This window comes from Poecilia reticulata, chromosome 15 (assembly GCF_904066995.2).
Source record: "Poecilia reticulata chromosome 15, P_reticulata-male-v2, whole genome shotgun sequence".
Taxonomy (NCBI): Eukaryota; Metazoa; Chordata; class Actinopteri; order Cyprinodontiformes; family Poeciliidae; genus Poecilia; species Poecilia reticulata.
In genome coordinates, this window is record NC_088844.1 from 8,029,779 (window position 1) to 8,047,231 (window position 17,453).

At 37.9% G+C, this 17,453-nt stretch overlaps 1 protein-coding gene across 1 annotated transcript in view; it reads right to left on the bottom strand.

The window, feature by feature from the left end:
* Window positions 1-825: 825 nt before the first annotated feature.
* Window positions 826-17,453, bottom strand: part of ppp3r1a (protein phosphatase 3, regulatory subunit B, alpha a) — a 34,675-nt gene continuing 18,047 nt past the window's right edge. The window contains exons 3-6 of the mRNA XM_008428856.3: window positions 7,888-8,064; window positions 6,541-6,600; window positions 6,150-6,334; window positions 826-3,319 (exon numbers count right to left, since the gene is read on the bottom strand). Coding sequence (XP_008427078.1) covers window positions 3,272-3,319; window positions 6,150-6,334; window positions 6,541-6,600; window positions 7,888-8,064 — 470 coding nt within the window. The 3' untranslated portion in view covers window positions 826-3,271. The remainder of the gene's footprint in view (window positions 3,320-6,149; window positions 6,335-6,540; window positions 6,601-7,887; window positions 8,065-17,453) is intronic.

Below are 17,453 nucleotides of genomic sequence, written 5' to 3' on the forward strand. Positions count from 1 at the left end.
CAGGCTTCTGAAATCGTGTGGTCTATTAACAGCAGTGGAAATGCAAAGGAACCAGCTGATTGAAACAAACCCTACCGGTTCTGCCAAGAGTGGTGAGACGTCCTGACAGAATGAGAGAAACTTAGTGATGACGTATTTTCTCAGCAAATTGCTAAACACTTTTTGCCAACTATTCTATGCATTGGACAGTTTTTAGATCACAAGTCCACAATAAATTCAGCATACATTTTGTCCAATTGTTTGTTTTTTTAAAGTCAGTGAAGTTGTTTGTTGTATAGTCATCCAACCTTTAAAAAAAAAAAAAAAAAAAAACCTCATTTTTGCTGCTTGCATCTGTGATCTCACTCTTTTCGGTCATGACCAAAACCCCTGACCACAGAAGAGTGCAGGAACATATCTCAAGCAGTAAATCAAGAGCTTCACTTTTTGACTCGGCTCTTTTCACCATGAGAACGTAGTACAGCTCTAGCATCAATGTGGATGCCGCACCAAACAGTTGATTTGTTCCCTCCCCCCTGCCCTGTGTACCTGATCTGAAGAAGGCGCTTTACCGTTCGCCAGCTCAAGACTGTAGCCTCAGATTTGGAGGTACTGATCCTCAATCCGCCCTGGAGATCATGACCTGATGAAGCCAATAGGACATCATCTGCAAAGAGCAGAGATCCTGTCCTGAAACAGGGGAAAATCTGGGGAAAGGGCAGCCTTGGTAGAGTCCAAGTCTCCCCAGAAACGACTTACGGCCAGCAAACAAAAAAAACAAAAACAAGAATATTTCAATTCAATCTTTCACATCTTCAGAAGTCAGAATGAGGGGAGGGAAAAATGTTACTTTCAACATTTCAAAGTTTATTTAAATTTTATTTCATTTTCATACAGTATCAAGTTTCCAACAGTCCCACAGCATAATATGCAGCATGCAGAAAAAGGAAAAAAAAAAAAGGTTCTCAAACTTAAATCTTTTCAGATATTCCCACGCAAACTAAAAAGAACCCAATTCCCTCAGAGAAAAAAGTAGCACTTACAAACTAAAGCGCGGTCTGAACTATACAGAGAACAGAGAGCCAGAACTGCATTTAACAAATACTTTATATACAAAAGAAAGAAAAAAAAAATTAAATCAAATTTCCCCTTTAAGCTGAGTACAGTGTGTGGCAGTTTGAGACAGGATCAGATATGCAACTTTTACTGGAATCGAAGCATCTCGCTGACCCGGGTAAAATACAAAAAAGTTACATGTAGTTCAGTTCATTTGGATTACCGCTCATAATATGTGTACATTTACCAAAGTTTGGCAACATCCATATTGTATACCGTAAAATTCTTAAATATATTAACATCACCATCCATGTGTAAACAAGAGTTTTATTTCAAAAATTGATCTACATGCACAACAAAAAAAAATATACTTCCATGTCATGCAAGCACAGGGAGGCCCAAAGCCGTGCAGAGCTCAGGGATGGGGAACAATAGAGCACTCCAGATCTGACTGAGAAGTCCTGTTAAAACTAGCAGTTGGCCTCCAAAGCAAAACGGACATCTATCCCAATTCTGTTAATAGTAGGAAGCATTTTTCCCCTTGGAAAAAATAAAAATTTGGTTGAATTTAAGTTTGTTTTTTTTGTTTTTTTGTCTTTGTTTTTTTTCCCCTCCCTGCTTGAATCAGCAGGTTTGGAAAAAGAAGGATTGGGGGAGAGAAAAACAACATGACTGTGTGAGAAAATAATAGTAATAATAAAAAAAGTGGGAGTGGAAGCCAACTTTTGAAATGTACACGCTCCAGATAAAAACAGAAAACCCTAAAAACTAGTCTAGCGCCATTGCACACTGATCATGCTAACGTGTTAAGATTAAGTGTTTTTGCGTTGAAGGAAACTGACCCGTCCTGTGCTGCACTGAGACATTTCAGAGGCAAAGCCTTCCTCCCCCTCTTTCTCCTCCTGCTGCGGTTCGATAAGATGAGCACACATCGTTTACCTAATATACACATCTTTTTTTTTCCTTAAAAAAAAAAACAAAAAAACAACGACAACAAACGACAACTGCTGCCTGCAGGTAAGTCTCTTAAGTTGCTTTATCCTCGCACAAACAGCCTAAAAATCTCATAACTGTTCTCTCTCGGTTCTTTGCCAAAATGTCATCCAGCATGGTCTGCTAGCGTAACGGAAAAAGCATGATTTCCACTACGGTTCAATAGCGAGTGCTTAACTATTCTTTGCATTGGAGATTGTCATTATGGATGCACAAAGCTTTCTTCACAAGTAAACCATGTTATCAGTTTGCAGCCATGACTGGTTTGAGTTTTTTTTTTTTCCTTTTTCTTTATCTGGAAAGACATTTTCTTGGCATTAATTGAACCTAGCTAGAATCTCATGATAGGAAACAGGGATGATGTCCGACAATATAAACACAATCTTACGTATAAATAAAACTAGCAATCTTATTAAAAAAACAAGACGATGAGAAGCGTTGCTAAGATTGGAAGCTTTTACTGGTCGGTTCAAACTGAGCGCGGGAGCAAAAAAAAAAAAAAAAAAAAAAAAAAGTCACAAAATTTTGTTTTGTATTTACGATGCCTCGCAGTCGTGCAGTTGGAAGCGTCGCCCTCCGGTTTTCCCCTCTGTGTGAATGAATGCAGTGATGATAGTTAATAACGAACTGGTTCTGGATATGTTCTGGTTGGCACTTCATACCCTACTTTCTAGCTGTACTGCTGCAAGTGTAAATACACTACACACGTCCTCTCAAAAGAAGAAAAAAAAGAAAAGAAAAATAAATGCAGATATATAGTTGTATTTTTTTTTCTTTATAAAAGACAACAAAAATAAATATCAAAATAACAATTACCAAAAAAAGAGAGAAAAAAAAAGGATGAAATATGAACAAGCCAACCAGCCTCTTCACTGCGCCCCTCCTCTATCCCCCTTTCCCTCCTTTTTTTCCTTCCAGAGATGCTCTTTGCAAATGACCAAATGGATGTCCTTCAGTCTCTTAAAGTGCTACGACCGGGTTATTGCGGATTTACAGTTCAATAACACTTCAAAGTTGGCTTCACGAGGCCCGTGGTTTTTCGAAAGCAAAAAAAACAAAAAAAAAAAGAAAATAGAGAGAAAAGAAAAAGCGGCTTCACAGAGAGATTGACATAAAGAGAGAGAATACTTCCATTGAGTTACACAGAGAGCGTTTTGCCAGACGTCTTTGAGCAGATCTTCGGAGATGGTGGAGAAAAGCGAGTGTTGAGGGCGAGGAGGGGGATTCAGCAAGTGGAGGGCGCTCACACGTCCACCACCATCTTTTTGTGTATATCGAGGCCACCGACCACCTGGGGGTGAAGGAAAGGAGGAAGAGACGAAACCGAGGTGAGACGACAAACATCTGAACACAGACATCTCTATGCTGGGAGTTTTTACTCATGAATAAGTCATAAAATCCAAACAGTTTGAAGACGGCACCGACCAAACTGAGAAATGTGCTCATATTTGTAAAACATGCAGGCGTGACTTGGGCACCACTGTATGAAGGTTTTAATAAGTTTTTAGGTCAAAGCCACAAAAATGTTGTCTACTATTTAAAGTTTCTTTTAATGAGATGCCGGAGAAGAGTGTGAAAGTAAAATCAGGGTTTCTGCAGGTTTCACCAACTCAGATTTCAGACTTTTTAAAACCATTATGATTGAAATTTAAGACCTACATCTCCACAGAAACAGTCCAGCCATCTGACGATAAATTTGCACTTTCAAAACTACTGAAATCCCTGTCAAAACTCTGCCACACAAACCTGTTTGTGACAAAAGAGCAGACTGATGTGTAAGACTGTTTTGAATTAAAATTTCTAAACAAACTTTAACAAAGAGCTAAAAGTAATTGACACAAGAAGGAGTGAATAAATTAAAGTGCTAACGAAAGACGACACAAATTAAGATTTCGTAAGGATGACCTGGATCTATGCAGGACTTCAAGGCCTAAAACAAGAATTATTAAGTTTAAGTCAACTTTTTTAAGACAGTTTAGAAAGTGCCATGTCCGACAAGCAGCTGGCTAAATAGATCAGCTAAATAAGATATCTGCTTGCTGTACTTTCAGGGTTAAATTAAGAAGCAACAAGCAATAATGTCGGTGCACTAAGAAAATTTACTACTACAAATCTAATTGCTTTGGAGAAAGCAATTAGATTTGTAATTGCTTTACAAATCTAATTGTAAATGGACTTGTTTGCTCAAGTCCATGTAAAAAATTAAAAATAATTAAAAAAAATAATAATTCGAGGGGGTACCCAAAAGTTTCCAGAATGACGCTGCTGCATGCGCAGATTTTGTAGCACACAATTCTGCCGCTAGTTATTTGTTCAACTACGCCTTCTCAATCAGTGTGCCAAGCGGCGTTAATGTGGAAGGTTTTGTCTACCCGCAGTAAATTTTCTTGGAAGAGCCGTTTTGTCCAGCAGCTGAAGCTTCGCTTCCTGCTCGGAAAAAAAGCATCGGAAACCGTTCAAATGTTGAAGACTGCTTACAAGGATGACGCTATCCTCAAGTTTACTCGTGGTTCACCCGCTTTAAAAATGGTGAAATATCAACTGATGATCAACCGCTTTTTCCCCCGAGCAGGAAGCAAAACTTCAGCTAACATTTTAACAGCTATACTCTCTTGAGTAGGGATAATTGTTGCTCTATTGTTTATTGAATAGATAAAAAGTAGGAAGTGGTTTTAGCAAACCGTAACATTCTTATTTCAAGGTTAACAGCTGATTCTTTACACCAAACAGCTCCAAATGGACGATGAACGTTTTGGGTGTTCGTAGGATCCTTGTGCCAATAACATCTCTTCAAAGTATACTGCTACGTATGTAATACACCAGAAAGGTACAAATCTACTCACAAAAATTAGATTAGACTAAAAACTTTGAACAAATCAAAATTTAAATCACAACTCTACCAGGTTAAATTAAAAAGTGTTGCAGAAACTCAAATGTGAGTAAAATCACATGTGGGAAAAAAGACGTAGATGTATTTGTTGAATGGTCACCTCAAGTTATCGACTAAAAAAACCAAATCAACTAATTTTTAATGGCATTATGAATATTTGACTAGAAAATCATGAGTCAACAGTGCTTAAGAGAGCTTACAATTCAACAGTGATGTAGCTGGACAGATTTGGATTAAATTAAAAAATCTGGACTGGATTATTCTAGTCTGAACATTTATTGTGTTGGTTTGTTAGCGAGCTAAACTGAAAACAGGTTATAAAGCTTTAGCATAGTTTACGAACCAAATGTTAAAGGGTATACACGGCCACAATGAAGAAAATAAATTCTACTTTTATGTGTGTATGTATTAATAACCCAAAAACTGATAAGTGAGGGTAAGAAAAACCCAAATATAAAAGGGCACCTAAATACAAAGTAACACAAGCCCACCACTGCTACATCCGGGTTGTAAATACTCCAAACCGTGTTTTACTACCAACACCCTTCAAACTTAATCTTTATCTATATTTTTTAAACAGATTCTCTAACAGAACGGCTCAGACCAAAACGGTGATAAACTCTTTGAAGCATGAAATGTTTGAGCTGCAGTTCTTCTCCTGCACCATTCCGAAAATACACACTGAAAGGGACGGCGAGCCGTTTTAGTTCAAGGCTCTGGGGATCTAGCTGTCAAATACGGACCCTGTCTGTCAGAGCCAGATACGGAGCCTTTCATTTCAGAACCTGGCTCAGAGCAAAACCGGTTCCCTCTGGGGGCCGTCGAGAGACGAGCCGGAGGATGTGGCTTTTCAAAAAAAAAAACGAGAACACCCACTGTGTTCAAACAGCTGTCTTTGCCCCTTTGATCTGAAATTGGATAGTAGACTTTTAATTTCCACAACAAGGCTGGATTATAAATCAGTATGACAGGAGAAGCCGGTGGTTTTAAACAGCATCTCTGCAGTCTCACCACAGCAGCATTACACACAGCTCCTCCCACATAAGCAGTGCTGACACTGAAACCCGGAGCTGTTGAGCTCCAGCAAAACAACAACAATAATAAAAAAAAAACAGCGGTCTTTCCAGAGATTTTCTTGCCCTTTGACCTTTTGCCGCCTCCACCAGTCGGCAGGATCAGCAGAAACGTCAACGCTCCCCTCTGAAAACCCCTCAGGAGAGCTTCGACTTACTGCACAGAACTCTTCGAAGGATATCCTGCCGTCTCCGTCCTTGTCTGCGTTTATAATGGTCTTGTCCACAATCTGCTGCAGCTGCGTGTCCTTCAAGTTGTTGCCCACCATCATCTTCAGCACCTGGAAGAGCTCGCCGTTGGAGATGTAGCCGTCCTTATCCATGTCGTAAATCCTGAAAGCGACTGCGGTTTGGAATGTGCGTGAAAAGAAAAAGAGAAAGCGCAAGTTATTCGTGTGCAACGTTTTACTTATTGTTTAGAAATAAGTCTTTGATGGTGAAGTAAAACATCCCGATTAGAAAGGCTAAGCTAAACAGATAAAAACTCTCCTTTTGAGGAATAAAACAAACATGGCTTTGTGATAAGATGAACTGGCCAGATTTACTTACATCGGAGTTTCTGTTCTTTGTCTCCCTTGACGCTGAACTGTGAGACTCCTTCAATAAACTCTGAGAAGATTAAAAAAGAAAAGTATGTAAATTCAGGCTCCACTAGGACATCATAGACATCTTTTACCATTTCTCTACAAAATTCAAAGCTCCATGCAGACCCACATCTGGGAATAGTTTCACACAAATATGGCCCAAACACAGGAAGGCAGCTTTACTTTTCTTTTACAAACTGCTCAAGTTTTTGATTTTCAAATTTTAAAGACTAAATTAAAGGACAGTAACTTTTTCACCCAAGTTTCAATTATGGGACCAAATGTCAAAAGTTTAACAGAGAAACTTAATGGGAATCATTTACTGACGGAATAAAATTCCCTTCGCTGTGTTTTGATATGACTTATTAATTTAGCTCACATGTTTCCAGTTAAACCAAGATATTCTGCAGCTTCAAAAACTGATTATTGTAAATTTTAACATCCATTAGATGCTACAGCCATGATTTGTGCTGTACTAAGGGATGAAGCAGGGATGAAACCCTGTCTTAGTCATACATTGACAGACTGTTTAAATTTGGCAATTTGTGGATTGTGGAGGTCTAGCAGGGCGGAGTGACAATTTTGAAATGATTCATAATACTGAATTTTTGTATAATGTTAATCAAAAATGTTCTAAATGAATATAAAGACCAAGTAAATTTGTCTGATTGAAGAGAATGATCAGATTTTTGTTTGTTTTTTTTTGGAGGAGAAACCAAAAATATTAATTTCAACCCAAAAACAGACATTAAGTTACATTTTGTTTGACTTCTCTTACTTTGAATTTGGGAATTATTGCTTTAAAGTACAAATCAAGCACATCAAAAGAAAATACTTTCCATAAACAAAAAACTTCAAGCTACTAATGACCTACTACTCTTTATTTCTCTTTATTTTTATTCTGTAGCTTATTTTTGTACTGAAAGTAATTCTTCCGTATATAGACAGAGAGAATACTAATAGTTTTTTTTCCTGTAGATAGATGATATGCATGACAAATTTGCACTAAATCTAAAAAAAAAAAAAAAAACCAGAAACAAAAAAATACAGTTAAGAAATATAGTCGAGTTTAAAACTTTAAAAAATACACCCAAGGTTTGAAAATAACCGTTTTGTCCTTTCAACTTGAGGAGTTTTTACAGACTGATTCTACTTTCAGCCTTCATTTAGCGATTATATGAACACCTGAGACTCTTGAGATGTGCATAAAACTCAAAATCTTCTCGTTAGTGTCTTAATTTATGAAGAACAGACCAATAACATTGGAGCCGAGAACTGGGTTTCAAACCCTCCGGCCGGGTCTGTGGCTTACCTTTAAAGTCCACCTCTCCGTTCCCGTCCGTGTCGAATATGTCGATAACCCTCTGCACCAGTGGGTTCTGTTGCAGCTCCGGCAGAGACATGAATTCCTCCACGCTGAGTGAGCCCGAGTTATCTAGGTCGAGTTTCTTAAACCTCTTCCCTAGCCTCTTAATCTCATCAGCATCGACTGAACAAGGAGAAAAAGAAGAGAGACAGACAAGGATCTGGATGAGACATTGTCCTTGTGGGCATCTGACTAAAGTTCTAGATCATCACAGCGGTTATGCGCCGCAATGTGTGAAAGTGTTGGAATGACATCGTGTTGACAGCCTGAACACAAGGAACAAAAAACTGGCCTATAAGCACCGATCTGAAAGCATGTCAAGCAGAAACAAAACTAGATTTTTATGCAAATAACACCCTTGACGAAACCTGCATGTCATGAATCTTACAAGTTTTACAAACAGGTCAATGACGACCCGACAGACAGCCTCAAGCCACAGAACCGCACACACCAGAGCAGCTCGTTATGCTCCTAGCAACTATTGAAAACCATTGACTTGCTAGACTTCAAACATAAAAGAAACCCAAAATGAGAAGTCCTGCTTTCAACCTAAATCAAGAGAACATAAAAAAAATAATAAAAAAAAATAGAATCAAGAAGAAAGATTATGAGATTGTACCTGAATTCTGCAAACTTACAGCCTTTGTTGTTGACCGGTGGTTCATTTTTATTAGATGTCGTTTGGGTGTTTTTTTCTCCAGCCATGAGGGAAACGCCTCACCTCTCAGGCCGCTATGCTGAGCAATAAGCTAGGAGTAATCCAGGAGCAATAACGCAGTCTGTTGGTAATTACTATATAAGCTCATTCACACAGGCACATGATCACACTAGCCAACCGCAAACTATTACTTTATGTGCTCTACGCTGGGTTCCTAAAGGCATAGATCTTCAAAAAGATATGTGTGTCCAATGAAGCCAAAAGTTCTAAGAAGTCATGATGGAGGCTTTTCCAAGCTAATTTCATCCATTTAGTGACGTCTATTTTATGACAACAATGAGAATTGTTCAAAGCTGATATTTTGCCCTGAGCCGTTTAGATGTGATTTGAACCAAACGGTAGAGGCTGTAATTGCATGACTCTGCTGTTTTCTGACATGATGCAAGGCAAGGGAAGCAGGACGGCGGGTGTGCGTGGTGTCCAGCTACATCAGCTCGATGACTAATCTGCATGTGTTGGAGGAAGGAGAGGAGGAATGAGAGAGGGTGAGAAAGACAGATTGAGAGAGAGAAACTTAGGATGGCTGAAATTGCAATAAACTCAGACTCAGGGGAGGAGGGGAATTTTTTAAAACCGCCACCAGGTGTATGAATTTTTTTGGGTCTAGTTTTTTGTCCGATGTGAACCGTTTTCCTCAATTTTCCTTCAGGTACACGATGTTGGCAGAGCACTGTTGTATGAATGTTGCCAAAAGAAGAAGAAAAAAAGGCTTTTCTTTAGGGGTTGTGACGATTTGCAACAGTCAAGAGTTTTAGTGGGAATCCAACAATACAAATCAGCTTTAGCATATCGTCCATCTAACATGAGAGAATACATTGCAGAAAGAAAAATCTAAGCAAGAAACCCCCCCCCCCCCCCCCCCCCCCAGAATTATAGTTATTCTGAGAAGATACTGGGATCTGTTTAGCCTGGCTATGAAGCTTTTGGTTGACAGCTGAGGCCGTTTTCATACCGATGGGACACTTAATTTAGTTTGAATCAGTTGATGACTTTACTACATCAACTTTTCAACATCTAAAGTAAATAAACAATTAGATGAACTTTTTCAAGTCCTCCATTTACAAGTGCATTCCTTTAGGATACCAACCCATCTCCCCATTCAAGTCCTACTTACCATGATTCACTAAAATCAATCAGGCTAGGGCATTAAGGGCAGCGGACGTTTAACCAACTGGCCATATGTATTAGGGTTTTCCCCAGTGTATTACAAGTCTGGCGGGCCACCAGGCTTTGCTCGTCACCTCACCAGGATAAGCTTTGTTTTTTTATGTGTTTATTTTAACACACAAGTAACAGTCGCACAAAAACACGGTGGTCATGGCCATTCATTCTAAACCGAATAAAAGTTAAAATGAGGCCACCGATGTCTGTCTTTATTTTTATTAGGTTGCAATTCAATATTTTTTAGTGTTCAATTCTGCAGCAATCTTTATTTGAAAATCTTTATTTTTAATCCTGTACTTGTCCAGCAGTCATGTAAGGCAATAGTTCAAAGCATGATCCGAAGAAAACTTCTGAACCTGGAGCACGCAAGTTGTCACCATGCCCAATAAAATGCTTTTAGGACAATATTCTTTTATGTTTACGGCCGAGAGAAGTAAACCTATCACACTGTTCAGTGGCCTGGAATGACCTCACATTTCCTTTCCCCCCCGAATAATAATAAAGTGTTAGATTATTTGGCAATACATTTTATTAAATGGCTCAAGAGTATGATAAATATTATTGAGGAGCGTTGAGTTCACTCCAAGAGAAGAGATAGGATGGGGTCACTGGTCCAACAACATACATTCTTAAAGGAACAGACCTAAAATAAGAACTATTGAAGGGAGAGGGTTATTATTTCAACAAAAACAAGATCTATTAAGAACAGGAGCTCAAAGAAAACACATTCTCAACATTTCCAATCAAACTATGGAAAATTTCAGCTGAAAAAAAAAACTGATGAATTCGGTTGGTTATACAACAGCTATTTTACCTCGTTTCAAATATTTCCTTTGAGCATTTGGTAGCAATTACTATGCGTCGCTCTGTATCTAATTTGCATTAAATTTGCACGTATAAAACATAACTATTAATAGGCAGAGGTCACCAAATTATTTCAATTCATTAGAGGGAATAAATCCACAAACAAGCACATGCTTTTAAACGGGCTACTTTCCCCCCGGGCCTGGCTCTGTCCATTAGGCCCGGTTATCGGAGCTGAGCAAGCGGCTCTTCTTTGACACAAAACACTTTCTTATCAGCAGCCTCCCGTTTCCTGTTCACAGCAGATGACACTAGCTAAGCTCACAGCAGCTGAGCCCGTACAAGAAGTATCAATGTTACAGATACAGATTTAGTATTGTAAATCAAAGTCATGTTTAGGAGAGCCCGCGGCACAGCCTAACGTGTCCTTTTCCGACCCGAGGTGTGAGAGTCATAAGCTTTTCAAGTCATGGACATTTAAGCTGAAAATGCACTTCTTACCAAATGCATGCCATGAGTCTGGGGAGTAAATCTTAAATCAAACTCACTTTATATATGTAGCGTAGATAATGTGACTAGAGCTGCAGCTATCGATTATCTGAGTAACAGATTTTGCTATTATTCTGACAATTCATCAGAGAAATGAAATTGGCACACTCTTCAAATTATTCATTTAATCATTTAGAAATACATGAACACAAAACAAAATTCAGTTCCTTTTTGAAAATAAGAACATAAACCGGTTATTGCCTAAAATGTAATTTTGACCGGTCCTTTCTGCTTGACTTAATACAATGTAGTAATGATAGCAGTAATGATCTGCTGATTATTTTTTGGGATTAACTGATTAAGAATTGGATAGCAAAAGGTGCTTAACACAGGTTATTTACAGAATTTATACCAGGGAAAGTTAAAATTATGCCACTTGAGTTCTGGATTGGACAAAGATGACAAAGATTGCTTTTATTCTCTTAAATATGTATTTACTTTTCATGTTTTTGCTCAATTACTGCTCCGACTGTTTTTTTCTGCAAATTTACTTTGTTAGTCTCTGTGGTCTTGTCAATCATTTGATTACCAAGTTAGCTGATGTCAATTAATCACGATTAATCCGATTGTTTCCAGCCCTGAACACAGCATGGCTATTTTATCATTTTTGCTATTAATCTTATTAATTATTATTAATCTTCAATTAATAAGAATTAAACCCAAGCTTTCCAAAAGTATGGCTGGCTTAACATAAAGCAGAATTCGGTTGACAAGAGTTATTCTGAGAATGTGAGTTTTTCCAGAACTTTTTCTTTTTATTTGAATGTTAATGGAAATTATCTTTTCTATGTTGTATACTAGCATTCCGTATCCTTTGTGGTAAATCTAACCATAATGTGAGAACAATGCAGGAATTAAAAAAATGTTTCTGAAAAGATAAAAACTGTTTCTCCTCCCTTAAAATAACTTCAGCGATTTGGCTACATCTTACTAAAGACTACAAGTATTTTGGTTTTAAAATGAATGAATCAACAATAGCTAAAACCTTTAGGGTAGTTGGCACAATAAATAAATATGTTAAACAAATATGCCCACAAAGTAGGTTTTTTAAATCTAACCGGTTTCTTTTAGTGCAACACCATCGGCTCACAGATGTACTGAAGCACACTATGAGAAAGACGAGAAAAGAAAAAAAAAAGAGCTACAACATGTTTGATGAAAATTTTGATACAGCTATTGAGCGGAGAACATCTGAGCACAGCGGCCAGATCCCTTATTGATGTCAGAAGCTGCCAAGAGTGTAGGTACATGTATTATTCATGGCAGCAAAGACGACTGCCTTCTCACAGCCCGAGTCGCCTTCTCAGTCTCAATCCAACAAGTCTCATGTCTGCCAGCATCAGAGAACCCCATGGCAGCCAGCTCAGCCAAGAGGAACTCATCATTACGGCACTGGATATGCTGCGTTTACGACGCCACTAAGTTTTCAGGAAGGGGCGCCGCCTTCTTATTTTGTTATCAATAGGACTGAAAAGATCCCTCGAATGACCACTACAAAAATGTGGAGGTAAAATCTGACTGACGATTATTTTAGTAATCTATTATTCTAGATTAATCAGTCATATAAAAAAAAATCACGTTCTTCAGATTATTTGTATTTAACCACTTAACCACTAAATTAGTTGACAATCATTTCAATAATTGAATAATCACGATTACCCATTTCAGCCTTATGTCTGTCTGTGCTTGATATATATTCTATAACTACAGATTTCACCTGTCATGTTATTGATTTTTGTTTACATGAATGTGATAGAGGAAGTCCAAAGATAAGAGAAAAATCTGATCATGATCTGGTGGGGCCATGAATGTAGGACAATATCAAGATGCTTTGTGCTAAACTGAGTTAGCTTAGCACAATATTAAAACATCAAAAACTTGGCAAATGGGGCCATTTTTTTCTGTTTTTTAAAAGGCTGGCTTTACCAGTGAACTTAAATATTTACTGTGTAACTATCATCATGCAAAAACTGACGTAGAGGCATGAGGCACTAAAGAACCAATTAGAAGATCTGGAGTCATGCAAACTGCAGGTGGAGCAGCTCAAAGGCTCTGAGCTTCTTTAGACTGAGAACAGCAACAGCGATTGGAAGGAAATAAAGTCATGATAATAGAGAAATCCGGGGTTTATGATTTGGTGTCAAAGTCATGAATAATGCAGGTGATTTATTAGGATTATTGACAGACATGCCATTTCATTCAGGTACTACAAAACCAGGGTTTCAAGTTTTTCTCCCTATGCGGTGCCGTTAGCGTCTTCAACACCTACTGAGAACAAAAACTCTTTACTAAAAACACCCAGAAAACTTGAGCTAAGCTCTCTCTTTAGCTTTTTCATAATCAAACTGACCTGAAACCTGATCAATCATGATTAGAAACCACAAATGCCTGCAAATAGCCAAAATCTGCTAATACATGAGACACACTTTAAGGACTCTTAAAACTGCTTATTTTAATAAACACCAAAGAGCTTAAAAGGCTTTAATATGCCCAGAGGAAATCGTCATAGCACTGCCATAAAAGATAACATCTATTGCCTTCCTCATCTCTGCTCTTTTGGGTACAGCCAATCATCGACAAGAAAAATAAATGGCGTCACTGGATTCAGCAGCCAATAGCATGTTAAATAGCACTTTTTGGTATTTTGTCTACCCAAGCTGCATTCTTCAAAAGAAAATGCAGCTCTGTATTTATTTTGCTATGAAATCTCTCTGTCTAAAAAGAAAAGAATAAATGGCACTGAGAATAATTTACAATCTGGTCACCAACATCTTCAACAGGAAGCTAATTAGACCACAACACTGTCATGAGCTTAAGTACCTGAATACAAGTGTGCAAAAAGAACTACAAAACTAAAACTCAGTCAGCGGATGATTGCCATTACACGCTTTTATTTGTACTTTTTTACATAATTAATTTGTGTTGCATCACTGGGCCTCAATAAACCGTTTTGTATTTGCATTTTAAATATTTAGGTCTTGCATAAGCAAAATCCATTGAGGAGAAAAGCAGTGTTAAAATGGCTTACATGTACAGTATTAGTTCATACTTTACAGTTACCAATTCAACAATATACTATGACAGGAAAAAGAAAGTGGCAAATACAGCAGAATTGCGTCATAGCTGATGGCTAAGAGAGGAAAACATGAGCATGTCTGATTCGACTACAACCACATGATGCATTTATGCAAGTTCTTCCTACTGTGTGATCAACGTAAGCTCAAAGTCTTTCTATTGTCAGGGTTAGAAGTGAGGCGGTGCTCCTGCTAAATGCAGAGAAAATCCTACAAAAAAAGTCAAAGCTTCAAACTTCTAGTAACGACAACAACAAAAAAAAGTGCAGTCTGAATTTTACAGACAGCTGTGTTCCTGCAGAAAAGTCTGATGAAAAGGTGACAACTAAATGTGAGAGCCAAGAAAGGTAGGAGATGTTCTGTGATTTTTTTTTGTTGCAACACCTGCTACAGAAAAAAAAAAAAAAAAAAAAAAAACCACAAAGCAGGAGGGGGTTAAGAAGAAAGTGACTAATACAGTAGTATGCATTCGTGGTCTTCTGTCGCCTCGTTTCCTTGGTTTTTACCGAGGAAACGAGAGGCTCAATGATTCGAGACGCAAAATGGACCCCGCCGTTGATCGCAAACCTCCTACATAAACCTGAGGAGAAAGACGGATGTGATTTTCACCTCAGCGTAAGAATTCACACTTCAGCCACACACGATGGATTTATGGCTTCGACATGTATAAGCTGTCAAATGTAGAAACATAAAAAGACACGCATGTTAAGATATTTTGCATTATAAAGTGTCTTTAAAGCTTAATCTGTTTTAAAACATGCCAGAATGATGCGTTTAAAGCTGTGATTTCATTTAGCGCGAGAAGAAATGGGAACGGTTTGCATCATCAGAGGCTCCTCACACCGCCATGCTAATGAGCAGCTCTGAGGGACACCCGATGTAACTGTGAGATGATTATGATAATCTCATATAGTCTAACACTGAGCGCGCGCGCACACACACGCTTTCATAAATGCTGTATGCACCCACAACAGTGTTACTAGGCAACGGGAACCCATTAGCCCCCAAGGTAGCCCACATCCACACACATTTACAAGCAGACACACACTGAAAACGAGCACTTAAACAATTGTTCAGAAGGGGAATACATGAAAACACGTATATAGATGTAGATGGCGCCGGCCTCTGAGAATGAGTCGTTTTTATTGAATTATTATAAAAGCGACGGTAACACAACAAAGACCCCTGCAAGTCGTCTGGAAGCCTGGCTGATAATTTACTTCCCAAATCAGCAAGATAACCCTGAAACAGCCGAGCTATCCGAGGCCCAACCGCTGCAAAGCAGAACCCAGAAAATCTGGGTTCTGCTCTGAGTAATTATAAAAAAAACCTCATTGTTCCCAAAAGTGTCATTAATGATTGCGTCCTCCTAAGCATGCTAAGCCCTTAAACAGTTCACCCTGCACATTGATGGAGACATGTGACTCCATTAGCGGCCAGCCGGCCTGAATCAAGACGGGCGTTGGAAAGAGGAAGCAACATGGAAGCTGCAGTGTGACTGAAAATAACAGCCTCGTTCTGTGTGGCTTTCCGGGCAGCCAAGATAAGGCATGACGGTGGGTAAACATGAGAAGGTTACATGCACAGCCCAGTAATTACATGGGTTTGACACATGACACTGAGCCAATTAGCATAATGGGGTTGGGTTGAGTAAACGAGGGTGTAGCAATCATACTGAAGGACACAGGCAGGATGTAATATAAACAACGTACTTGTCAAAATTGACAATGTTCAGATTCCAGACTAGATTTTTATTATTTTTTTACAATCTCTATTTAGTTGGGTTTTACTATGTGTATGTTTGTTTGAAAGTCAGATTTTAGTCAAAACTGAATCTATAATAATAAATCTGGACTAAACCGTCTATATACCTTGATGTGGTTTGTAGAAGTTTGCAAAAAATTTAGTTGGATGCTTTGTTTGGCATCTAAATTTAAAATGTCCGATTGTAACTCTGATCTAAAATGAACTAGAGGCTGATAAAGGATATGAGAATGCCCTTTGACCTTTAAAACAGAGCATTTATCTCCAGGTTGACAGAATCCAAGGACAGAATCTAAACTTCTAATGTTGCACAGACAAAACGACTCGCTTTTATACAAATCTATATAAAATACCTTAAGAAATAAAATTTAAGTTTACAATCATATCTAATTCATAACTATTTTTACAACAATTTTTTTCTTTCTTTTTTTTTTACAATAACTGGACAAAGAAAAGCACCACTAGCCATTTTTTCTAGGTCTTTGTCGTTTTTGTAATGATAGCCAAGATAATCTGGCTAATCGCCAACAGAAGCTCCAAAAGACATTTCAAAATGTCAAGTAAAAAAAATAAATAAAGTACTAAAACCCAGCTTTAAAGGCTCTCTCTCGCTCTGAATTTGGGTGACAATCTTTATTTCTGGCTTTAACCAAACCAGAGATTAGAAACTTTAGTGCATATTTTAGTGCAAACTAAGACTAAGTAGCTCATTTCATTGAATTTGAAGTCTTTCAATTTCAACAGTTTAAAAAGATTTTAAACTGACATAGGGCTGGGCAATGAGTCGGTTTTATTGATTAATCTAATTTTTGTCTTTTAAAGATTTAATGTTTGGAAAATCTGGAATTTTTTCACCAATGCACTCCTTACATTTCCATAGTTCAGAGTGATATCGGCACGTCCAATGCCGCCATCGCGTTTTACAAGCACATTTTACAACGATTTTTTTCTTCTTCGTTCGTTCGTTACAATAATAAAGTCATTATATTAGAAACATACTGTTGTAGTAATGCGAGAATAAAATAGTACGGCATCAAAGTAGAAATACAAATACTAATATTCTGGGGATATTCAGAATACTAATATTCTGAATATCCCCAGAATATTAGAAGAACGTAGTAAATTTATGAAAACGCCAACACAAAAGCAAAAAATTATCCAAGCTTTTTTCTTACTCAAATGATGTCTCATAATTGTAAGAGGTTGTCAAGTAAAAATATGTTTTTGTTTTGTTATCATGAATACATTCTCATTATTTAAAAAAAATAAAACAGTTCTTGTAGCCGGGACCCAATACTCCATACTCGATAAGAAGAATTCAAATTCAAACTATTCGACTGGCTTAAGTTGGCTTGAACTGAGCAGACCCTGGATTTCAGAATCAGGCCATTTCTGAGGCTAAATAAAGCAACTAACACACAAACACACACCCTGCCACA